Genomic DNA, 26,044 nt, shown 5'->3' with positions numbered 1-26,044 from the left:
CATTTGTTTTTCTGCTTCAGACCAATGCGGCTGACCCCCCTGGAACTATTACCATGACCGGGTCTCTCTCAGAAGGCTCAAAACTGAAAATGGGAGGTATTACTTTGGCCACTTTCTGACTGGTATTCTGTACCGGCTTACTTTCACTACTGCCTTTTCCTCAGACCAGTATCTTCTGCCTACTGAACTTCAGGCTCCAGGCTTCCCCTCACAATGAACCACAGAGAGCCTGCATATCTTCGCTCAGATTTGGCCACCCAACAATACTCATAAGCTTGGGAGAGGACCTCCTCCTGTGGAGGATCTCAAGAGAAAAGGCATGTTATTTGTTGAGGGTAGCTTAGAGGCATAAACATAATGGGAGCGGAACTTGACATCCAGTGTATTAGTTCCACGTAAGATGCTCTGAATGTTATCCTCAAAGGAATAATATTTTCAATATTCTTGACGATAATACACAGCATGTGACAACGAACAACCAATGAAGAATTGTCCCAGGTGACAGAGATGCTGTGGCGATTCCTTGTTTTATGTGTGTGTGTCTCTCTTTAAAAGTTTGGTTGCATGGCTGTGATAAGTAGACTAGAGTGGTTGAGAGAAGCAAGCGTGGTATGATTGGTGATTGACAGAGGGGGAAGGGTTTTGGAAGTGAAAATGAGTGGATGAGTAGGTGTGTCAGTCAGGAGTTTTAGTTCAGTGACAGTTACAGGGTTGACAGTTGATAAGTTCAGTTAATTCTGAGTCTGTGAGTGAAGCAGAGAGAAGCAGTTCTGTGTGGGGAATGAGTTAGGCAAGCAGTTAGTTCTGTGTGTGAGGGAAGTGAGAAGCAGAAGAAAGGCTGAGAGAATAGGAAAAATTAAATGAAAGCTTAATTGAAGACAAGTTATAGGAAAGGCTGTATGTCCTGGAGAGAAACAGTGAACATATATGACCTTGAGTTAAAGTGTTACAAAGTTACCTGAAAGATCCCTGTCAGTAAGGGAGCAGACTGTGTGTGATACACCAAGCAATTGTTCATTATTTACACATTAATAGTTACATTGTTCTACCCTTTTATTTATGAATTATTTCAATACATCCTCTTTTATTCAAGTATACCAGATCTGAAAGAAATACTTCCTCAGGACCACATAGTTCCTTGTAAGCCTTGAATTCGGTCTACCTAACCATTAAGAGCAGAAGTAAAAGTATAAAGGTTTGGAAATCCTTAAAATTTCCTGGTGGCAGCTGTCTATACCCAGTAGAACAAAAAAAACAACACACTTTTAAAGTGAAACTAGTCCTCCCCAATAAGGAGGGCGTCACAGTGCCCCTGGACTTAAATGTTGTTCTGTTGCTCCAAACCAACACAGCTACCCACCTGAATCTATCTTCAGAGCCTATGTTTTGGAATCCCGGAACTGTGACCAGATTATTTTATCTCTCTCTCTCTCTCACACACACACACGATTTTTATTAAGGGCATGTTTAACTTGAAGAAATAACCTGTCACTACAATGCATACATATCAAAAATATCTGAGAACACAAAGTATCTCATTTACATTAAGAAACTTTGAAAACACAGAGAACACAGGCTTTAAGAAACACAACATAACAATTTTGCTAAGTAATTTGGCTCCAACTGCCCAGACACCTAAATTTGACCTTACCCACCAGGTACCTTATTACGGGAATAAAAAAAACCCACTGGTTTGGTTCAGACTAACTTTTCTAAATGGGATTGTCTGAACATGGGCCACTCCACTATGCAAGTCTACTTTGGGTCTGCCAGACCAGAATCTGAAATTGTGGTTTGAAATTTATTTATTAACCACAATTGGATTCTCCTATGGTTTCATGTGATGTATAAACAAAGACACCTTGTGTTGTTCCCTGGATACAATGTGGGGGTTATGACACCAGTATCTGCTGAGGAAAACCAGGTTATGAATGAATATCTGCAAGGCAAATCCTGCTTTCATGAATCAACCTGGGTTTTGTGATGTCTGAACTGGGTCATTATACTTAAAAGGTAAAGGTTCCCTTGCTCGAAAGCCAGTCGAGTCCGACTCTAAGGTTGCGGTGCTCATCTCCGTTTCAAAGCCGAAGAGCCAGCGCTGTCCGAAGAAGTTTCTGTGGTCATGTGGGCGGCATGACTAAACACCAAGGCGCACGGAACGCTGTTACCTTCCCACCGAAGTGGTACCTATTTATCTACTTGCAATTTCTTGCTTTCGAACTGCTAGGTTGGCAGGAGCTGGAACTAGAGACGGGAGCTCACTCCGTCATGCGGCAACTCGGGTCTCGAACTGAAGAACTACCGACCTTCCACAGCCTGCAGTTCAACATCTTAACCACTTGAGCCACCGCAGTTCCTTTCATTATACTTACCCTGTCCCAGATCCTGACCAGCTATAAATGAACTGGCTAAGTATCAATAATCTTCCAATATTTCAATATTAACAGCCTAGCAACAGAAACAGAGAAAACATTTTCTCTGTGCTCTTTTAGTGCTGTATGTATGTATGTATATATGTGTGTGTGTGTGTGTGTGTATATATATGTATAAGGAGATAGTTTTCTTCTTCCATGAACTACACAGTATATTAAAAAAGGCTGAACAGACTATAAAAGGATCCTGCAAGTCTGGGCTTGATTACTGGTCTCTCACCAGAAAGCACAGGCTGGAATAGGAATATGTTTGCGCTATTCAGGATAACAGAACAGTTATCCTCAGCTGTGAACGGGAAGCTCGCCTTGCAGAATCTAAGCTTCACAGAGGCTGAGTTCAGACGGGCAGTTTGCCCCGATAAAGGCACGTTCCACAACCGTTCCACAACCGGATTAAAGGGGCCGTTCACACAGGCACATCTGTCCGGCGTTCCCCAGCCGTACTCAACCCGTCTTGTAACGCTTCGCTCCCGACTTTAAAAGATACCTGGTGAAAGTGGTAGCAAACCCTGGAAAGCGCGATTATCCCGCGTCCATCCCGCACCAACAAAGTGTGAACGCCAAAAGCCGCGTTTTTCTTGTGCGATTATGCGCATATCTCCAGATTACAAAAAAGAAAGCCGCGCCTTACAGCCGCGCCTCCACCAGGGGCGGGCCAACAGTGTGAACGCTCCCTTGCGCCTCCTCCCCGGTATGCTCCCACATCAGTCGGTGCAGTTTGTTCCGGGTCTTTCTTGCCACGACTCCCTCCTGCTTCAAACTGCCAGTCTGAACTCAGCCAAAGAACTGGTCCAGGCTCTTAGTTCCATACTTCTGTAAGCAACAGAAGTACTTGCATAATAGGACATCAGGCTCCATACGGAGTGGATTTTCATACACTTTTCAGGACTGACTCATGCTTGGAGCCTTGGGTGCTGTGTTGCAGCTAACAGTCTTTTGACACTGGTCAATACCGCTTAGCTCTGAAGTAAAACTCTATGTGAGGACAGCCAATTTGTCTTCATTTGATAAGTTGTCTTCCAGCTGTCTGCCGTGTCTCACGATAAACACAGTCCATGTAATGTTCCTGCGTCTTGAAAACAATGTTGCTGAGCGTCGAAGCAAAGAGGAGAAAGCCAGAAAACCCAACAATCATCAGGATGAATAGAGACACCATGATGTTTTCCTGCTCCTGAGCATAAGGGTTTGTGTAATTGCAGCACTGGACGCTTTTTCTACCCCTTCGCTGCACATAAAGTTGGAGCAAATTCTTCAGCACAGAGCTTGCTTCCACGTCACTGACATTCATTTTATAATGCCACTCACGCTGAACTGAACTGATCCAGACAAGCTTCTCCTGTGTTGTCAGAAACTGATCATTTGTTGTGGATAAAGTCTTCCTAGTCTCTCCTTCTATTTCATGCTCTGCTTCCTGATGTTAAGAATTGTGCTTTCTGAGGTAAATTTAACACAAGCCCTCAGTTGACTAACTATATAATGAACCTGGGGAGGGGGAGTCATATATATATGCCAGTAATTTTACGCCTCCAGTACCTGCTATATGGAATTTCATACTAGCCACTGAGATTTTAAAAAGAATGAGTTTAAAATCTTTTTCTAATCCCAGTGGTATGAAAGGCTGCTATTTAATTATTTCAAGCTGACGTTTTGTTCTGCTAAACATACTATCTATCCTGGCCCCATTGTAATATGCTAACCCTAATTCAGCTCCACCTCCCATATGTTAATGTCCACAGAGATCTCTTGTCAATGGACCCACCATCTGAGGGAAAGCAGACCATCCCGAGGCCTAGGGCCCTAAAGCGTCTTCCTGCTCAAGCAGGTTCATCTATTGCCCTCCTTATTAGCCCTCAGAGAGCTTCTTCCTAAATTAGGATGTTTTATGTCGAACCTGCTGACTGTAATTGATGTAAACAGATTTAGAAGTGCTTATGAGGCAGTGTGTAGATTTTAGTGGCTTGTTTTCTTTCATTTGGTGTTCATACAGAACAGTGCTTGTCTCAGACACAGAGTTGGTAGGGTGACTTGGGATTTCAACGGATGAACCAAGGTTCTGCACTGCAGCATTTGTGAAGGAAGGGGCCCATTTATCATTTAGTCAGAACTCGCAGGAGAGGTAGCAGAGGACCGAGAAATGAACTGGGAGGGGGGGGGGAAGCGGCTAGCGGGAGCATGCAGAGTAAACAATGAGCTGATAGTCCTAAGGTGGAGAATGAGGTTCGGGGGAGGGGGGATGGCAGAGGAAACTGGGCATATTCTACACCGGCTTGAAAGTCACATACTTGTGGAGACAACAGGAGGTGCAGACACAGAGTTGAGGAAAGGTGGAATGTAGAATTTGTAAGGGATAAACACACACACACGCGTACCTTGCATGGTTTTCCAGAACACGAAGAGGAGATGATGCAAACCGAAGGTCCCACACCTGAATTACGGGCAGCCTGTCGTCTTCTGAAGCCAGAACCATTTGGGTAGCGATATCTGGGTGCCAAGCGAGGCCTGAGCAATGCATCTGGAGGGGGGAAGAAGTCAACCCTATCATCATCCCTGGCTTAAAAGAGTACAAAACCCTTTGCCCCAGTTTCAGGCATCTGCTTGACACATTCCCTTACGAACGTGGCTGCAGCCAGACCAGCGTGGGAACAACTCCTTTGGCCTGCTTTCGACAACTCATTGGCATAAATACAAGTGAAACATGAACACATTTCTCAGACTCACGGGAGCACCACTACCTGGAAGGGACCAAGTGATGGAGGTCAACATATATACAGAAAACAGAATTGCAATTACAGATGTGCTCCACTGGATAAAGTCTTCTTCCCCACCCCCCCAAGAAACTCATGTGAACAAATCAAGAAACCATATGTTGTCGAAGGCTTTCATGACCGGAGTTCATTAGCGGCTGTAGATTTTATGGGTTCTGTGGCCGTGGTCCACGGCCACACAACCCGGAAAATCTACAGCAACTAAATCAAGAAACGTTGTCATTCAGTGTCCCGCAGGTGCAGCAAAGTGAATTAAATAACAATGTGGATAGTCACAGGAAGCTGCCTTATACTGAATCAGAACACTGGTCTATCTAAGTAAGTCCTGACAGCGGCTCTCCAGGGTCTCAGGCAGAGGTCTTCCCCAACACTTGTTTTCTTATCCTTTTAAGTAGAGGTGCTGGGGATTGAACCTGGGCCTTCTGCATGCCACGCAGATGCTCTTCCACTGAGCCACGGCCCCTCCCCATTAACTTCCTCCATCTTTTGAGAAGCCAATTAAGAAAGCCAGTTAAGGGCAGGGAGCTGTTCCTGTTGGCAGCAGAGGACAGGACTCACGATAATGGATTTAAATTAAGGGCGGGAAGATACCAGCTGGATATTAGGGAAAACCTTTTCACAGTCAGAGCTGTGCAACAGTGGAATCAGCTTCCTAGGCAGGTGGTGGTGAGCGCCCCCTCACTGGCAGTCTTTGAGTAGCGGCTGGACAAATGCTTGTCAGGGATGCTCTAGGCTGATCCTGCACTGAGCAGGGGGTTGGATTAGATGGCCTGGATGGCCCCTTCTTTCAACTCTGTGATTCTATGATCCTGTAAAACAAACACTCAAGACATTGCCAGAAAAAGCAGTGAACACACACCTTAATGCGGTGAGGGACTTGTGTGTATCAGAGAAGCTGAGAGCAATACCCCAGGGAGTTTAGACTCTGTCAAGGAGCTAACCGCCTAGCCGAGTCACTAAGATGCATCCACCCTCTTCAGGGATCAACGGCCACACCGGCAGAACAGAACAGACAGTTCCAGTGGTGATGGTGGCAGAGGAATCCTTGAAGGGTGGCTACTGGGTAGCAGCAACAGTGGAAGGTGACACTGGTGGCAGATCTTTCACAGACAACGGCAATGCTACTTCAGCTAACCCTGGTTAGTACTGCGCCAAAGAAGCTAACAGCAAACCACTTCTCATCTTCTCTTAGTTTGAAAATCCTACAAGACAAGACAATCCAAAAACAAAACAACAGGAAGTTTTGGAGGTCACTCATTCATCGGTTCGCTACTCGCTGGAAGCAACCTGACAGCACTTAACACACCCACAAAATGCTTTAAGACAAAAATCAAGTGCAGGGCAGAACACGTGTACCTTTTTAAAAGATGCAATCAAATCTAAGCTCCCTTCCCTGGCAGTAACCACTGCTAGGCACAGTGGGAGTTTCTTCTAAGTAGACATGTGTGGGATTATGTTGTACGAAAAGGAATCCGGCATCGTATCATCTACGTGTGTGATGGATACCCAAGTTTATGAAGGATACAGGTCACATGGAATTCACTGCCACAGGAGGTGGTGGCGGCTACAAGCATGGAGGGCTCCAAGAGGGAATTAGATTAGTGTGGTTGAACACAGGCCGCTATATTAGCATCTGACAGAAGTGGAGGCAACGGTGACTTGCAGCATTGTGTTTATATTCTTTTTTTATGGCTATTTTTAGCTCAGCAAGACGGGGACTTTGATGAGATTCTCATCCTAATCCCAGCTCTCTGAAGAAGCTGCTCCGTTCAGGATGGACAAAAGGAAACACGGCTTTGCACCGCGAGTGATTAAAATGTGGAACTTGCCGCCAGAAGATAAAGGAAACCACGGCTACTCATTTGAAAGAACTGAGCATGGCTATTAACGACCGGACGTTTTGGAGATCATGCATTCACAGAAGCGACTTGATGGCACTTAACACAGAGACAAGATGCAAATGTTCCATGCTCAGGGCGGTAGATAAGGAGTCCTGCGTCCCTCCATGTTGGTGTATAAGCTTCAGCGCTATGATCAGGAGCATCTATGTGACAGTGGACAGCTGCACTGAACCAGATTCAGCCAGTTTAGACTTGGGCAGAGGCAAGCCAAGTCACCACGATTCAGCACTACTCTGATTGGCTGACCAATGTATATATGTGGATGTATTGCACTGCATTCTCTCTCTCTGCTGGCGGATGGTGTCTGGCGGAGCATTTTGTTAGAGAGCTGTATAATTTGTAAATAAATTTCTGTATATAGTAACCACTGGGCTGTCTCAGTGTGGTTGACTATAGAAAAGCCTCTGGTTGCAAGCAATGACTGCTGGTGAGTGCAAGTGTGACTGAGGTGCCGGTTCAACTGTTCCAGACGCGCTGCGCAACACTCCATTTCCAAAAATATTTTTTAAAAAGGCAAGGGACAATTGTGCAAATTAGGCCAAAGTAGGAACGATGCTACATGTGGATTGTTCATGTCACATGCCGCCATACGCATGAGGGGAATTCACAGGCTCCTTCACCGAGTGAAGACAATTTTTGCCTATGGACTGGGGAAGCAGTGTTCCCTCTAAGCTGAGTTAGTGCGAGCTAGCTGAGTATTTTAGCCTCTGGTTCACACACTTTTGTCTTAGCCCAGGAAGGGATGGCTCCAGAGCGGACTAATTTATGCAGCAGCCAAACCGCTTGCTCGCGACTTTAATGCCAGTAGCTCACAAAGTAGAATTTTTGCTCACGAGACTCCAAAGATTAGAGGGAGCCTTGCTGGGAAGCCATCTTAATTAACGCCACCGTCTGCAGCAAACTGGCTGGATAATTACCCGGTTGCTGTGGTCGCTGACTTTGATGATAGGTTCATTCTTCCTGAGATCCCACACTGTGGCACGGCCACTTGGGCTAGCAGAAGCCAAGATATGCTGGACTTGCCTGTTCCACGCAATACAGCTGATGTCTTCAGGAGGCTGTTGGAAGCAGAACATATACTGATATACCATCATTTCGACAACAGGAAGCAGCAGTGAATGTAAGCAAAACACTTTAAAATCGTCATCTCTGCAGCCCACTGCCAAAGGACGTAACAGCAGGCCAATATATCTTCTAACATCTGTGCTAGAACTCTTCCTCCCAGGCATCCAAGCACCCCCATGAACTCTTCAGGTTAATCGGTGGAAATGATGGCTAGCATCACACGACATCACACCTGCCTCAAATCCTGAGTTTTTGGGGGATGGCCAGATGGTTGCCCAACACACTGATGTACCATCCAGGAATTTGGGTGGATGTGGCCTTGGCCACTGCAAGATGCAAGGGTGGGAGGTCTTCCACTACCAGCAGGTAACTGGCACCAGGGGTCGTTTCGTAGAAAAAGAGCTAGGGGGACTCATTAGCATAACTCATTAGCATATGCCACACCCCCCCCCAACGGTCCCGGCTGCCACCGCCAGCCTTGCAGCTCCACTGCCGAGCCCCATGAGGGGCCCAGCGGTGGACCTGCAAGGCCGGCGGGAGTGCAAGGAAGCCCCGCCAAGGCCCTCCCTGGCCCCAGGCAGGAAGGGGTGGGGAGAGGCAGGGAGGAAGCAACTTACCCCCCCTCTTCTCCTGCCTCCTCCTGGCTGAATGAGGGCCGGAAGCGGGGCGGCCAGAAGCATGGAGCGGGGCTTCATCATGTGCCCCGCCCCCCCGTACCTCACCCGGGGGAACTGCGATCCCCCGATCCCCCCTGAAATGACCTCTGACTGGCACCCCCTATGCCCAGCCCTTTCATACGATAAGAGGCAGCTCAGAGACCAGATTAAGCAAATTACTGAGTTACTGTAAAACCCAAAAGCTCACAACTGTTCAGGCTAGATGTGAAAGAATGGTGGGAGCGGCGTAACTAAACAAATACTGCAATGCTCAGTCCCTGTATTCTAAGGAAGGAACAATTTAAGGTTATCAAGGTGAAGCTGCCTTGACTACAGCACAGAGGCAACCCAGGCGATTTATAAAGCTTGCAGCCGCGAATAAATAGCATTACCAGTCTACAATAACCATGCTACAGAGATTACAAATAGGAGAAATCAAACTGAGGGTTTTTTTTTTGTTTTTTAAAAGCCTGGAAAAGGTGATTAGTGATAATGGGGTGGCAGGGCTCTTTTTGTAGCAGGAACTCCTTTGCATATTAGGCGACACACCCCTAATGCAGCCAATCCTCCAAGAGCTTGCAGAGCTCTTCTTACAGGGGCTACTGTAAGCTCTTGGAGGACTGGCTACATTACAGGTGCGTCGCCTAATATGCAACGGAGTTCCTGCTACAAAAAGAGTCCTTTTCAAATGACTTCTACACTGCATTATTGTGCCTATCCAGCATCTCTCATCCTACGCCTATTACACACATGTATTTAGAAGGCCAGTACAGTGTAGAGATTAGGGGGACCACCTATGATCTGGGCCACCTGGGTTCAAAGCCCTACTCAGCTTGGCCCACTGGCTGACCTCAGCCTGCGCACTCTCTCTCTCTCTCTCTCAGCCTAAGTAGCCTCACAGTGTTGTCGTGACGATAAAATGGAGGAGGGGAAGAAGAAGAGAAGAGGAGACTGGATTTATACCCCACCCTTCACGACCCGAAGGAGTCTCAGAGTGGCTTACAAACTCCTTTCCCTTCCCCTCCCCACAACAGACACCCTGTGAGGTAGGTGGGGCTGAGAGAGTTCTCTTGAGAACGGCTCTTGAGATAACAGCTCTGAGAGAACTCGTAACTGACCCAGGGTCACACCAGCAGCTGCATGTGGAAGAGTGGGGAATCAAGCCCGGTTCTCCGAGATTAGAGTCCATGCTCCTAACCATTACACCAAACAGGGAGAACTATACATGTCTCACCGAGGCTTCTTAAAGAAAATGTAGGATAAAAATATGGTATACAGTTGGCCTACAGATTGCCCTCTTCTCCAGTTTGATCCCTTGCCTAGAGATAGTATAAAGACCTTCTACCTGGGGCTGGGAAGGGAGAGGATGCTTGCCACTTTGGCTTGCAGACTGCCAGCTTTTCTGATTTTGCTCTCAATAGGTGTTCTTGGCAGTGTAGTAGCACCCCCCACACACACACAACAGAAAAGATCAATTGAGCTTTTCCACAGTGGTCAAAACAAGTTTTTGAGGCTCAAGTGGTGTCAACAAATGGACTGGGTGCCAGCTGAAGTTTTGTAAAAAAAACAGGGGTGTCAGTAATGGATGTCTTGATGTATCTGGATTGCAGGTGACTAGAACATGATTCTAGACTGTTAGCAGCATTGAGTTCTGTGATGAAAGGGCATATCGATATTTGAAATAAATCAAAAGAATAAATACCCATACCACTCCATACAATTTCAACCTGCTTCATCCAGACGGTAAAGCAGGCTGTTGGCCGTAGGAAACTTACTGATGAACCATTTCATTCCTCCAGCATCCACACTTTTAAAAAATCTTACTGCGTTTACAAATTAACACAGTTTGTAAATCACTAGAAATCTCCAAGTCCATTACAGGATGTACCATCAGACAAGTGGGTGTTTGGCAAAAAAAGGTTCTAAGACACTCCTGTGCAATGAGCTTTGGAAAACAACGTATACTTAATCTGACTGTAATCACATGCACATCATCCCACCCATTACTAAATGTTCATTTTTTTCACCCTTAGGCAAAGCATACATCCTGTACCTGTGTCTTGGCTCCTGGTGTCATTGGTGTTGCAAAGTTGTTCAGGTCCCAGATGTAGATCTCAGACTCATTTGCTCCAGACGCTACTAAGTTTGTCTGTAACAGGGGAAAAAAACATGCATCCCTCTGGAGGTTAGAGAATTCCTTGGAGGCAGCCTTCCTAATCAGGGAAGGACCAAAGCTAGAAATCCTGCAACTATTTATACCAAGTAAACTAGTGCTTCTTTTTCAAAGCAGCTAATATGGGACAGGAATTCTCTCAGTCCTAAGATTTAGGCAAGGATTCACAAACACAGCAAAGAGCTGGTGTAATGATTCCTTGTTTTACTGTGTGTGTGTTCCTTTAAATGTTTGGTTGGAGTGCAGTGATAGCAGAGTAGAATGATTGAGGGAGACAAGTGTGGTGTGATTGGAGGATGAGAGAGTGTGGGAGGAGTTTTTGAAGTGAATCTGTGTGGGTGTGTCAGTTAGTCAGATATAGAAAAGTCGGTTAGAAAAATCAGTTGGAATTATTCAGTTAGTGAGTTCAGTCAGTGAGGGATATTATTGTTCTGTGTGGAATCTTAAAGAGTGCAGTATATATGTCTTCAAAAGTGAAACTCTAAAGATCTGAAAGAAAGTCAAAAATACCAAAAGCTTAGCCAGTGTGGCTGCCTATAGGAAAGAGTGATTCCTGTCAGTGTTGGATCTGAGTGTCAGAAGAAAAGAAAAAGAAAAAAGGACTGTGTGTGATACATTTGCCAGACCTATTTACAAGCCCCTTATTCCCAAACAGATAACCAGCATCTTATTTTGTTCTTATTTCAATAAATCCTATTTTGTTTAAGTTTATCCCAGAATTCAGTTCAATCCTTCCTCAGGACCACATAGAACTCTGAAAGCCAGACTCTGGATCGCATTTCCAGCAGCAGATACAGAGAGAAGGTTTGGAATTCCTTAAATTCCTGGTGGCAGCAGAAACTACCCTGTTTGTGAATCCAAAGTATAATTTTAAAGGGAAAACCAGTCCTCCCAAATAAGAGGACGCCACAAAGTGTTGACTAGCAGTGGGATACAAACATTCTGAGGAAGAGAGCATACATTAAGTGATTAAAAATTCTGGGAGAAAGAAAAACTCTGAGAGAAACATGACAGAGTTTCTAGGAATGAAGAAAGAGGCTCTGATCCAAAAGTGTAAAGACTTAAATTTACCTCATGAGGGCAAAAGTGTAGTAGAGATGAGAATTTAAAAAGACGATTGAAGATAACAGCGTGGGAAGAGAAATTGACTATGTTACACCTACTAACGGAAATATAATTATTAATTTGCTTTAAATGAAGGAGGGAAAAATAATTGTAAAATGAGATGCCACTGTTCTCTGAAATTTGTGTTTAAGTGAACTAGCGATTATCCTGGAATGCTCTCTATATAGTCAGATTTGATGGTTAACATAATCGACAATGATGATTGACCACTCTCAATGTCAAGAAAAGCAATTTCTATATTGTTAAGCTAATACTTTTATAAGCAATATAAGACCTCCAACTCTTGGGTTTTTAGTGGGTTTTCTTTACTTTCTCCCATAGTTGTAGATCCCCTCCCTAATTTTGTTGTAGTTTTTAGAAAATGCAAATAAAAAATCCCCAATGGGGGGCCAAAAAAGAAAATAAAAGAAAAGAAAGAAAGCTCATAGCACCACAAAATCTTGTTGCTTCCTGGACTTGACCCCAGCTGTTCTACTGCAAGACCAACCTGGCTGCCTTCTGAAACATTAAGAGGAAAGCATCATGCAGCGCCTGGATGATGAATCACACACTGTAGTCCTACTAAGTGTTCCCTCTAAGCTATTTTCGGAAGCTTCTGTTTCAAATCAACAAGAACACTGAGAGCTATTTAAGGAAATCTGGTGTGGGGGGGAACTGCCAAAGGTACATAATTAAAACAGTAGCTCACAAAGTAGAATTTTTGCTCACGAGACTCCACAGCTTAGAGGGAACATTGGTCCTAATCATACTTTACTGCTAATTTTCACCTCCACCACCCTATTTCTATTTCTGGAAGCTTCTGTTTCAAATCAACAAGAACACTGAGAGCTATTTAAGGAAATCTGGTGTGGGGGGGAACTGCCAAAGGTACATAATTAAAACAGTAATTTGGAAACAGCACAAGATGCATAAGATAGAGTTAAATAGTACAGGTGAGTGAAAATGCCAGTGTTTCTTCTTAGAACATCAGTACATAGTCAGCGTGGTCTAGTGGACCAATCACAATTTCCCCACAAATATACTTGGTAGCCTTATGCCATTCGCATAAAAAAAGCATAAATGTACATGTCAATGTACATGTAAAATGGTACTAACGCCAAGCACACAATTTATAAGGCTGCCCTTCCACTTATCCCACTGCCCCAAGGCAATGTACAGAACAGGGGTTCCCAACCGTTTGAGCCTGTGAACACTTTTGGGCACAGCGCTGTGGGTGCAGCTACAAAACGGTTGCTGCAGGAGGCAAAGCCAGGCACAAAGTGGCTGCCCCAGGATACCTTCAGTCACGCAGTTGAAGACCCTTGCACTGTGCTTCCAAAATAATGTTTTTAAAAATCTGCAAAGCCAATCAAATCTCCAACCGCCAACCAGAAGCCTTGCTGGGCGAAGGCCCCACTTTCTAAAAACACTTGGCAGGCACCAGGAAAGGTGTCGGTGGGTATCACGGCATCCACGGGCACAACGCTGGAGACCCCTGGCATAAAGCATAAACTATCACTTTAAAGAAGATTAACACAACTGGAACCTTAAAACCACAATACAAAAATCACCTACTACAGATGCATCCATAAGGGTTAAGGAGCTCTTTATATCGCAGTCTTCACATCTAGTAAACAGCATGATACAGGGAAAAAAAATCTAACCTGGAATATGTTGACATCCAGAGCTCTCACCGGCCCCGTGTGCTTGTCCTTCTGCGCAATCACAACTTCGCTGTCACCAGCTATTATTTTAGCCGGATCATACAAGATGACGTTTCCATTTTCGCCACCTGCGATAAGCACGCCTGAAAGATTCCCGTCGGGCGCCATCTTGTGAGGGCCCCATATCAGTTTGTGATATCTGCAAGATGAATAGGGGGATTCTATTACATCAAGGAACAGCACTCCACCCATCAGTCTCTGTTAACAAATTTATTTGTATGCAATTCATTTATACCCCACCTTTCTCCACAATAGGGACCCAAAGCCGCTTACATCATTCTCCTCGTCACCACTTTAGCCTCACATCAACCCTGTGGGGTAGGTTAGGCTGCGAGAGTGTGACTGGCTGAAGACAAGCTACCCTGGCAGAGAGGGGATTCAAATCTGGGTCTCCCAGATCCTACCAACAGTCTTAGCCACTACACCCAAACAAACAGCAAAGTGGCTACAGTGTGGAAAAAGATACCTGCATTCAAATGCCTGCCTGTCATGGAAACATTGGGTAGTCTTAAGATGCTCAGCCATACTCTACTTCAGAGGAACAACAAACTTAGTCCAGTGGCACATTTAAGACCAACAAAGGCTTATTCAAGGCATGAGCTTTCGTGTGCACACACACTTTACCACAGCGGTGACACAGTGGGTATATCCCACTGTCTTAACATCCGAACTGTGTCACTTCGAGCCCCGCGCTGGCATGAGCAGCCAGCCTGTCGTCCCCACCTCATTCTGGTATAGAAACAACCTTTATCAGCGGCGGCGAAAGAAGAACTGAGGGAGTGTGCGGAGCCCCCCCTGGATCACGTGACCGTTAGGCGGGAAACGGTTACGATTCTCCAGTTGGGAGGGGCTCCTCCCACTCGGTAACTAAGCTAAGAAAAAAACCTTCCGGTGGCTGGCCTGCGGCTGCGCAGATCCCATGTGTGCCTGCACAGGACAACTGGATGAACAACAGTTACGGTGAGTGCAACACTGTTTTCAAATGCCTGCCTGTCATGGAAAAACTGGGTAGTCTTAAGGCCTATCCCCTATGAAAAACATTGTTAGTCCCCTGTCTAAAGAGTAACTGTAAATCACTTTGAGCCCACTTGTGGGGAAAGCGATTATTAAATCGAAAGCATTATTATTAAATCGAAAGCATTACACACGAAAGCTCATGCCTTGAATAAGCCTTTATGGGTCTTAAAAGTGCCACTGGACTCTAAATTAGTTGTACTGCTTCAGACCAACACGGCTAGCCAACCGAATCTATCTACTTCAGAGGGATGCTGAGGATAAAGAAGTGAGAATTGTAGGGCAGTTTAAACTGCAGGCCGGAGAACCTTACAGTTCAAACAAGTTTAGATTTCCATAGGATTATAGATATTTGGCTTAGATCATGAAAGGGGGAAAGTCTGACCAACCTATGTCAAATAAATATAATTTGATACAACAGAGTCTCAGTAATCTTGGCACCTCCGATGACAGAGTGAACTGTGGTCAATGGAAGCACAATGTCTCCTGTTGACACTGTATCTGCCATGAAAGATTCATGGACGTAGTCCAACGCCAGTGGAAATTTCTCAGCTCCTTCACCACACTAGGAGAAGCCTGCTTTGCTCTCACTGCCAAAGCTGCTTAGTCATGAAAAGCAGCTGCTGTTAGCTCAGTGCGAGAACAATTAGAAAGGCTTATGGTCGGAGTTCTTCCTCCTCGGTCAATTTACACAGGACTCCAGTAAACAACAGAATGCACAAAGATGTTTGGGATCATCTGTCTAAACAGAGAGCACCCGTCCAGAGTTTATGAACAAGGACAACTACACATATATTATTGATTTATTGATTTTATTGATTTTTATCCCGCCCATTCCGGCCTAGGCTGGCTCATAAGAACATAAGAAGAACCAATAGTTCATCAAGTCCAGCAGTCTCACAAATTAGCCAAACAATTCCTCTCGAGGACCAGCAATAGGGCATAAAGGCCAAGGCCTTCCCTTGATGTTGCCTACTAATTCTGGGATTCAGAGGATTAGTGCCTCTGAATATGGAGGTTCCCCTCAGTCACCATAGCTAGTGGCCATTGAAAGACATATCCTCCATGAATCAATCTAATCGCCTTTTAAAGCTGTTTATTCCTGTGGCCATCACTACATCCTCTAGCAGCAAATTCCACATTTTAATCACTCTCTGTGTAAGGCAGTATTTCCTTTTGTCCCTCCTGAACCTACTGCCCATCAGCTTCACTGAATGCCCTCAAGTTTCAGTATTTTGGGAGAAGGAGAAAAAATTTCGCTTTGTCAGCTCTTTCCATTCCATGCATAATTTTATAACCCTCTATCACAGTGATGGCGAACCTTTTAGAGACCGAGTGCCCAAACTGCGACCCAAAACCCACGTATTTATCGCAAAGTGCCAACATGGCAATTTAACCTGAATACTGAGGTTTTACTTTAGAAAAAACAACTCATACATTAACTTAAGATGATCCAAACAAAGTAAGGAAAGCAATCCCAAATGCTTTCATTTACTTTAAATTATTTGGCAGAGAATTCGACACTTTAATGATGGTCTGGGCCTGGCTGGGGCAATGACACACGTGCCCACAGAGAGGGCTCTGAGTGCCACCTCTGGCACCTGTGCCATAGGTTCGCCACCACTGCTCTATCATGTCTCCCCTTAGTTGTCTCTTTACTAAACGGAAAAGTCCCAGACGCTTCAGCCTTTCATCATAGGGAAGGTGCGCCAACCCCCGAATCATCTTGCTTGCCCTCCTCTGTAATTTTTCCAGCTCACAATGACCTTCTGGAGAGATGGTGACCAGAACTGTGCACAGTATTTCAAATGAGGACGCACCATAGATCTATACATGTCCATGCATGGTGGCCTATGAATTAAGGCTACTGGGGGGTACCCCCTGTACAGGGGCTCCCTAGAGCCCTGCTGCAACTCCTGTACCTATGGAACCAGGAATTCAAGCAGGGAGAAGGAGCCAGCAAAAGCAACATGGACCGGCTTCTCTTACATCTCAGGGCCCAGGGAACCCAAGTGTGTTCTAGCCAGCTCCTTCCTTTTGTCTCTCTCACCTCTCTGGCTCAACCTATACCACAGACGTAGTCAAGGCTGAAGACCCACCAACCCCCCATTTGGACCAGCAGCATTCTCCCCCACCCTTGCCTTTCCACAACTGGCTCTAGCTTGTGCACAAATAAGCTGTAGCCGACAGATCCAGGGCTTCAGGAAGCACAGAGGTCCTTCCATTGCTAAGTGGCATGAACATGCACAGTGACACACGTGGCAATACAGCTGTGCTCCAGGGAGCATGCATACCTGGCCCCAGGGGTCATTTTGTAGAAAAAGAGGTGGAGGGGCTCATTAGCATAACGTATTAGTATAACTTATTTGCATATGCCACACACCCTGACATCACCGGAAGTGTGTCAGAAGGCAACACCCAACACTCAGGCTCCACTGGATTGTTTTGGTTTGCTAGCTATTGGTGTGTGTGTGTGTGTGTGTGTGCAGATCTGTCCTCACAGAGGAGGGAGACTGGGTTGTTCCCAAGTCTTTATACTGAAATCCTACTTGCATCATTGCAGCAAAAACTGAAGCAGCCTCCAGATCTCCACTGCTGCTGTCTGTAAGCTTTTACACACGCACTCTGGTGGGTATCATAACGGAGACCAAACTTCTTTAAAACCAGAGCTTATACCTGTGAGCGGAGGAGTAAGTGGCAAGGGACTTCATATCCAGCGAGGGGTCAGTCAAGTCCAGTTCAAATATTTCCAAGGAAGCATTGGTGCTGAAGGTCGCGTCCAGCTGCTGAGCAGACGTGCCTGCAGCGAAATGTACAATGGCTCAACACAACCATACTCTAGAGTCGCATTTGAATGCCAGAACAATTCTGCACGTTTGAACAGAAACATAAAATCGGATTTTGGTTTTAGGTTCCCCTCCTTTCTTAAATTGGTTTTAGGTTCCCCTCCTTTCTTAAAGGAGCTGCGGTGGCTCAAGTGGTTAAGATGCTGAACTGCAGGCTGTGGAAGGTCGGTAGTTCAGCAGTTCGAAGCATGCCTGGGCCTCTGCACGGACTGGGTTGTTCCCAAGTCTTTATACTGAAATCCTACTTGCATCATTGCAGCAAAAACTGAAACAGCCTCCAGATCTCCACTGCTGCAGTCTGTAAGCTTTTACTGACGCACTCTGGTGGGTATCATAAAGGAGGCCAACCTTCTTTAAAACCGGAGCTTATACCTGTGAGCGGAGGAGTAAGTGGCAAGGGACTTCATATCCAGCGAGGGGTCAGTCAAGTCCAGTTCAAATATTTCCAAGGAAGCATTGGTGCTGAAGGTCGCGTCCAGCTGCTGAGCAGACGTGCCTGCAGCGAAATGTACAATGGCTCAACACAACCATACTCTAGAGTCGCATTTGAATGCCAGAACAATTCTGCACGTTTGAACAGAAACATAAAATCGGATTTTGGTTTTAGGTTCCCCTCCTTTCTTAAAGGAGCTGCGGTGGCTCAAGTGGTTAAGATGCTGAACTGCAGGCTGTGGAAGGTCGGTAGTTCAGCAGTTCGAGACCCGGGTTGCCGCATGACGGAGTGAGCTCCTGTCTCTAGTTCCAGCTCCTGCCAACCTAGCAGTTCGAAAGCAAGAAACTGCAAGTAGAGAAATAGGTACCCCTTCGGTGGGAAGGTAACAGCGTTCCGTGCGCCTTGGTGTTTAGTCATGCCGGCCACGTGACCACGGAAACGTCTTCGGACAGCGCTGGCTCTTCGGCTGTGAAATGGGGATGAGCACCGCAACCCTAGAGTCGGATTCGACTGGCTTTCGAGCAAGGGAACCTTTACCTTTACCTTACCTTTCTTAAAAAACAACAACAACATGAGATGTTGGATCTCTCCGGCACTTAGGAACACGCTTCATCGCTTGCAACAAGGCTCACCCTCTTATGAAAGCTGCTAACCTTAAAGAATATTTTGTGTGTTGTGGGTGGGGAGAGGTGTGTGGCTCACTGGAAGAGCCTCTGCTTTGCATACAGAAGATCCCAAGTTCGACCCCCAGCTTCTCCAGTTAAAAAGGACCAGGTGACGTGAAACGACCTCTGCCTGAGGCCCTGGAGAGTCGTTGCAAGTCTGAGCAGGCAAGACCGACCTGGATGGATCAATGGTCTGATTCAGTAGAAGGCAGCTTCATGTGCATGTATATTTGAGGGAACCGCTCACAAGTCAAGATGGACAAGTCTTGGTAAGCACCGCTCAGACATGCAGGCTCCATCAAGTGAAATTCGTACTCTTGGTGACGTCTGCATGACATATTCTACTCCATGGGTTCCTCAAATGTTGTAATACATCCTTAAAATATGGAAATCGGTTAAATATATGAGGGCTGTGGCTTATACAAAAAAAATGCCTAAATAAATAAGATAAATAAAAATAAAGAAAATGTTTATAAAATGTTCCACAGATGGTACTGGTCCCCTGATAAATTAGCTAAGTGTTATAGTCATGTAACAAATATATGCTGGAAATGTAAATCCAATGTGGGGACCTTTTACCACATGTGGTGGAAGTGTAAAAAAGCTCAGAAATATTGGGAGATGATAAGCAAAATAATATATGAAATTTTAGATTTGAAACTAGATTTGAGCCCAGAACAACGACCTCTGCCTGAGGCCCTGGAGAGTCGTTGCAAGTCTGAGCAGGCAAGACCGACCTGGATGGATCAATGGTCTGATTCAGTAGAAGGCAGCTTCATGTGCATGTATATTTGAGGGAACCGCTCACAAGTCAAGATGGACAAGTCTTGGTAAGCACCGCTCAGACATGCAGGCTCCATCAAGTGAAATTCGTACTCTTGGTAACGTCTGCATGACATACTCTACTCCATGGGTTCCTCAAATGTTGTAATACATCCTCGTAGATAGTTCTTTGGGTTTTTTTTTAAAGGATTAAAACAAATCCATGGAGTATCGCTGTATTAGCTATGAAAAGAAATCGAACTTCCATGTTCAGAGGCAGTATACCACTGAATACCAGATGCCAGGGTCAAACAACAGGGAAGGCTGTCACTTTCACAGGCTGCTTGGAGGTGCCCTGAAGCATTTGGCTGGCAACTGTTGAAAATGCTGACTAAGACAGGCATTGACTGGATCTAGCAAGGCAAGACTCTGATCTTATTTAGGGCAACTGAGTACACAGAGAAACCCGGTGAAACAAAACAGGAAACAGTTTTGTTCTGGTTCTGCACTGCAGTCTTTCAACTTCAGTACTGTGGTACTTTATCAGGGTTCAAAAAGTATTAAAACTTCCTAAGCCAGCAGGTCTGAATATCTGAAATCCATGCATGCAAGTATCAAAATTCTAGACGGCCAGATCCCAACTAGCTTCTACTGAAACACGTTACAATCAATTCTGCAACTGAATAAATATGAACAGACTCTGGCTTGTTCAGATTTCTATTCCACCTTTCCATTAAAAGACAATAAAACACAGTATCACATGACATGAAATCTTAAACAGCAGGAGACAGGTGAATAAATTATTATTAGAACTATAATTAACTATAATCAAAATGCAGCAATAATCACAGGAAATGTATTGCAAAATAAAAAATAATAAAACAGTAACAGCCACTGAAGCATAATAATGCACCAGACCATCTTGCATCAGTACTTCATCAGCTTTTTACAGCTTACCTGTGGCCAGGTAAATAGGATGATGCTGGGCTGGACTCCATGCCTGCATAGCAGTGCGGTCTATCTCTTTGAGCTTCATTCTGCTGGGGTGGGGAAAGGGACAGATAAAACAGAGATGAATGCTGAAAGGAGGACAAATTACTCTCCAATGAAAAACAGCACAAGGAAAATACATGAGTACTGGGGTCCATGTGCAGGTCAAAAGGATCTTCTAAATATTTTTACATTTTAGAGGTAACATAATTATGCCCTCCTGTCTGCTGAGATTCACCTATGCAGTTTCAAGATAACATCCATTAAGATCAGTTACCAAGGTCTACTTCTGTTGCATAGCAGCAGCCTAGAATGGTTGTCAGAGAGAGAATTTGATTTGATAACCTGTAGATGGTACAGTCCTATTATGTTATTATTATGTCACTCATGACAAAATGTAGCAATACATTTAATTTTATATGGGCATCAGAAAGCCCAAGCCTGTATATTTAGCTCTTCAGTTAGACATGTGTAAGGCCTAGAAGCCTTACTCTGTTGTGATACCCCTTCTCGGTAGTACACTGCCAAATGGATTCGGTCAGGTATAGATTTTATTCAGCTTGTTTTAAACTAGATTTAAAACTCTGCGGGGAGGGCGGGGTATAAATCTTAATAAATAAATAAATATACAATATGCTAAAGCTGTGGTCCCCAATGTGGTGGCTGTGGCTGCCATGATGCCCACCAACACCTTTCCCAGAGCCCTCCATTTGCTCAACAGGATTTCTGATTGGCCACTGGAGATCCAATTAGCTGGGCCCATAAACATAACAGGATTTCAGTGGCAGCTGCCACTACAGTGTTGGTTTTATTTTCTCTCAGTCCTCTTTCCCAGTATAATTTTTTAAAATCATCCCTCCTCTCTCCTGCACTTAGGCTTCCTCTGTGTGTGTGGGGCTCCACCCCCTGTGGCAGCCATTTTGTGGTTGCCTCCACCACGTCCTGTCAGAATGCCAAAAGTTCCCTCGGGCTCACAAAGACTGGGGACCCCTGTGCTCCTGGACTGCAGCCTGAAACTAACAGCTCTAGAACTCAGTCCAAGTGTCTACAGAGATCTTTGGTATGAGCATCATTACAGGACTAGGGTGTGTGAAAAGAACTGGACCACTCACTGTCAACAATGTTACAGACATTATCCTACAGAGATGCTTCTGACACATCAAGGAAGTTTTAAACAACGTAGGGTAAAACATGTACTAAATCATACACTGACCACTGGAATCCCCACCAAAATACGCTGTGGTCATTTCAAAGCAGTACGAAGCAAAATAAAACAAATTAGTTCACTGCAAATAGAACCATAGAAAGCTCTTAGACTTGGCAAATGTTCTTCAAAATGTTATGAAAAAGCAAATTATAGCTTCTTTCTAGCAATTGTTACCTCTGATTAAACTGGCTGAGACTGACCTAAAGAACGCCTCACTTTCTAACCTTCTACCCATGGGACACCCAACAGACGTAGCCAACACTGGATCAACCAAGACTGGACAAGGAAGATAAAGCACATACTGTGGTCATGCTCTGGGTTTGCTCCCAATTCTATCTATATATACAAATACAAAACCTTGGAGACTGTACATAGTTTATCTCGTATTGCATCCTCTAGTCTGAATCACACTTTTGTGCTACCGTTCACACTCTTATCCTGTCATTAAAGATGGAAAACTACATGACTCACTTCACATGCAAAAAACACACCCAACAAACAATTATGTAGACGGCAAGTAATAAGATATTCTGTGCTTTTCAGTTTTTCTGCTCTTGGATGGCTCAATAATATCACTGTGGACCCTGCAACAAGTAGATTTTTAAGGCTCTGTGTAACACTGAGGGAGAAAAGGCAATATGGCCTGATCTCATCAGATCTCGGAAGCTAAGCATGGTGAGTACTTAGTCCTCGAGGCTGGACTACTGTAACGCTCTCTACTTGGGGCTGCCTCTATCGCAAATCCGGAAGCTGCAGCTAGTGCAGAATGCTGCAGCTAGGCTGCTGATGGGTCTCTCCAGGAGAGACCACATCCGGCCGGTGCTGCAAGTGCTGCACTGGCTGCCTATAGCATACCGGATTCGCTTCAAAGTGCTGGTGCTCACCTTTAAAGCCCTGAATGGCCAGGGTCCAGCTTACCTAAGGGACCGCCTCTTCCCGTATGTTCCCTCAAGAGCACTGCGATCGGGGAACCTCCATCGCCTTGAAGTTCCAGGCCCCCGAGCTGCGAGGTTGGCCCATACCAGATCTAGGGCGTTCTCAGTGGCGGCTCCTGCCTGGTGGAACGAGCTCCCGGAGGAGATCCGGGCCCTGCGGGACCTTATACAGTTCCGCAGGGCCTGTAAGACGGAACTCTTCCACCAGGCCTTTGGGTAGGAGCCGCCGCCGCCGCTATACCCCCCCCGCGGCGATACCATCCATCTACCATACTTTGGGGAGTAGATGTCACCCGACTGTGCTGCGGAAATATTGCTCCTGGCGCTCTCGCTATCAAGAACACTGGCTGCAAATGTGGGTTGCTGTGTTTTTTGTAAATTCTATGTAGACGTTTGTAGCACCAGATTTTATTATGTATGAAATATGGTTTTATTGTACCCAATTTTTAAACTTGTTGTTAGCCACCCTGAGCCACCGGGTAGGGCGGGATAAAAATCTCAAAAATAAATAAATAAATAAATAAATATAAATACTTGGATGGGAGACCACCAAGGAAGACTCTGCAGAGGAAGGCAATGGCAAGCCACCTCTGATTCTCACTCGCCTTGAAAGCCCCTTGCTGGGGTGGCCAAAAGTCGTGCGCAACCTGATGGCACATATGTATTTAACACTGACAAGATACCATGTGGCAAAATCCATGTGTATCTACCATGTGCCTACATGGCTCACTCTACATGTAGGCACCATGATTCTCAGCACTGCCTTGTTGGATGGTCAAAGGGATCCATTCCTTTTTCCACCAGCAGAAAAGCTGGTTGGGTCCAATCCATTATCTTAAGGCATACAGCTTTTTGACTCCCAATCATTCCAATTCCTGCATTTGGGCTCCGTATAAGGGAAAAAGCAGGATAGAAGTGTTTTAAATAAATATCTTGCCAAATGCAGAATCCACTGATCAACAATGTACACTGAAATGTTAAGATTCTCATTGATTCTAATTTAGTCTTTGAACACTGTTGTGATGCACCTCTATGTTACTATATCTCAATCAATGACTTTTGTGACAAATAATAAATAAATAAAAGTCTTTTAAAAAACCAAACAATGTACACTGTGTCAAAGTACAACCAATAAATGTTACTTGCAGCCCAGGATTAGTGGATAAAACTATTCAGTGGCCCTTTTTTATTAGTATGAAGAGACCTTCTATGTAGGATCCAGTTTATAAGAACAGTAATGAGAAGGGTTTGCAAGTGTCCTCTTCGCAAACATCTTTAGAAGGGCAATGTGGTCTTCTATAGCAAAGGCCACAGATTTCATTTTAACCACAACCTCCTCTTAATACTTTCAGGTTAGAACCCTGGCTTACTTCACACTAATTTCCATGAGAATATGAAGAAAGACAACAGCTGAAAGTAGAAGCAGAAAGACTTCAAAATTTCAGAAAAGCATAATAATTACTTTGAATCATAGAGTTGGAAGGGACTTCCAGGGTCATCTAGTCCAACCCCATGCACAATGCAGGAAGATATCTACCAGTCACTTAAATTAGTATTCTTTATGGACTATAGCTGTGTTAGTAACCCTTGAAGCGCTCACTCTTTTTCTTTGGTCAATAGCCTCCCCAACAGAAGATAAACCTTAATATTGTAGAATACAGCATTATACCAGAGGTTTAAAAAACAAAACAGCAACTGCATCTTTTGAATATGAAAACAACCTCTTTCCTTAAGGAAATTAAAGGTTTCTTCAATTCCAAATAGGAGCTGTTATTTGCAAAGGGCTTCTAGCCACGAAAAACTTTTGCAATCATTAATCTTGGAAATCCAGTATTTCCAACATGACAAATCCTTTACGGTGGCTCAAGTGGTTAAGACGCTGAACTGCAGGCTGTGGAAGGTCGGTAGTTCAGCAGTTCGAGGCCCGAGTGTGCCACATGACGGAGTGAGCTCCCGTCTCTGGTTCCAGCTCCTGCCAACCTAGCAGTTCGAAAGCAAGAAATTGCAAGTAGATAAATAGGTACCACTTCAGTGGGAAGGTAACAGCGTTCCATGCGCCTTGGTGTTTAGTCATGCCGGCCACATGACCACGGAAACGTCTTCGGACAGCGCTGGCTCTTCGGCTTTGAAATGGAGATGAGCACCGCAACCCTAGAGTCGGATTCGACTGGCTTTCGAGCAAGGGAACCTTAACCTTTACCTTACTTGCATACAAGACAATAAATCAACTGAGCACTGTCTTTTGTGGCTGTTAAACACCTAGGGCTGCGGTCACACGCAACATTAGCCACGCAAGAGATACGGAAGACAAGCGGAGTTTCCGGTCGCGATCTCACCAGCACATCTGGGAAGCGTAGTGCTTCCGTGGCACAACTGAGGCTTCCTGCCGAAAAAGCGCAGCAAAAAACTAGTACCTTGGAGGTACTAGTTTCCAGAAACTGCGGGGCAAGGGCGGGCGTCTGATCGCGTTTCCGGTGGTATCCGGCGCCCGCCCATGTCCCCTTGCGGAAAAGGGGTTTTTTTTTCCCACGTCTCCGTGGATGCGCACACGCACCCAACGGAGCATGCGCATTCGTAGTGTACACAAAAAAAGAAAACCAGTTCGCCGCGCCGCGCGCTTCTTCATTGCGCGCAGGCGTGTGTTGTGATCGGCACCTCTCCCTTGCCATGGAACCTCCACAGTACCTCCACAGAACCTCCACAGTAGGTCTGATCGCTTTACTGCATGTTAGTTTGCCCCGGGGCAAACAGCCACACTTCTCCTCTGCAGTTTCCTGCCCGTGTGACAGGGGCCAATGTGTGTCTTTTCACCATGGCAACAGAAATTTTAAAAATCAAAGCAAATACTCCAGAATATTTTAAAATCAGTTATTTTCAGTTTTAGCAGTCAGGAGTTTGTATCCTTTCATCATGGAAACAAAGGTCAAATAGTCCCAGAATGTCTCAGAGTCTTATCTTCTATTAGGTATAATTATCCAATAAGTAATCCTCTAAAGTAAATATAACAAGAATCTCACAGCAGATTTATCTTCACAGCCAAAAAGCTTTCATGCATGCACACTTCCATCAAAAAAATTAATAAATCCCTCCTCCATTTGGCTTTCCTGATTTCTTGATTACAGTTTTTTCCAAAGTTACTGTTTTTAAAAAAATCTTTAAAGGTATTTTATAATCACATAAGAGAGGTTATCTTAGCATGGGTTGTCTCATTTGTCTTCAAGCAAATCTCTCTTTGACCGTAGATAACTGTGTCAATTAATCTTCAGAAGTTATCTACAGTTCGAATGTTGTTTACGTTGACTTCCAGAAAGCTTTTGATAAAGTTTCTCATCAAAGGCACCTAAGTAAGCTTAATAGTCATGGGATAAAAGA

The 26,044-nt window shown here is 44.9% G+C and overlaps 1 protein-coding gene across 1 annotated transcript in view; it reads right to left on the bottom strand.

The window, feature by feature from the left end:
• SEC31A (SEC31 homolog A, COPII coat complex component) overlaps window positions 1-26,044 on the bottom strand; it is an 85,662-nt gene that overhangs the window by 56,963 nt on the left and 2,655 nt on the right. Inside the window, exons 2-7 of the mRNA XM_015417916.1 lie at window positions 20,498-20,580; window positions 18,053-18,176; window positions 13,761-13,959; window positions 10,873-10,968; window positions 8,016-8,156; window positions 4,802-4,944 (exon numbers count right to left, since the gene is read on the bottom strand). Coding sequence (XP_015273402.1) covers window positions 4,802-4,944; window positions 8,016-8,156; window positions 10,873-10,968; window positions 13,761-13,959; window positions 18,053-18,176; window positions 20,498-20,576 — 782 coding nt within the window. The 5' untranslated portion in view covers window positions 20,577-20,580. The remainder of the gene's footprint in view (window positions 1-4,801; window positions 4,945-8,015; window positions 8,157-10,872; window positions 10,969-13,760; window positions 13,960-18,052; window positions 18,177-20,497; window positions 20,581-26,044) is intronic.

The sequence above is a fragment of the Gekko japonicus genome, unplaced genomic scaffold (assembly GCF_001447785.1).
Source record: "Gekko japonicus isolate JY-2015 unplaced genomic scaffold, Gekko_japonicus_V1.1 scaffold752, whole genome shotgun sequence".
In the NCBI taxonomy this organism is placed as follows: domain Eukaryota; kingdom Metazoa; phylum Chordata; class Lepidosauria; order Squamata; family Gekkonidae; genus Gekko; species Gekko japonicus.
The sequence above is the reverse complement of the archived record's forward strand: the minus strand, read 5'-3'. Positions and strand labels throughout refer to the sequence as shown.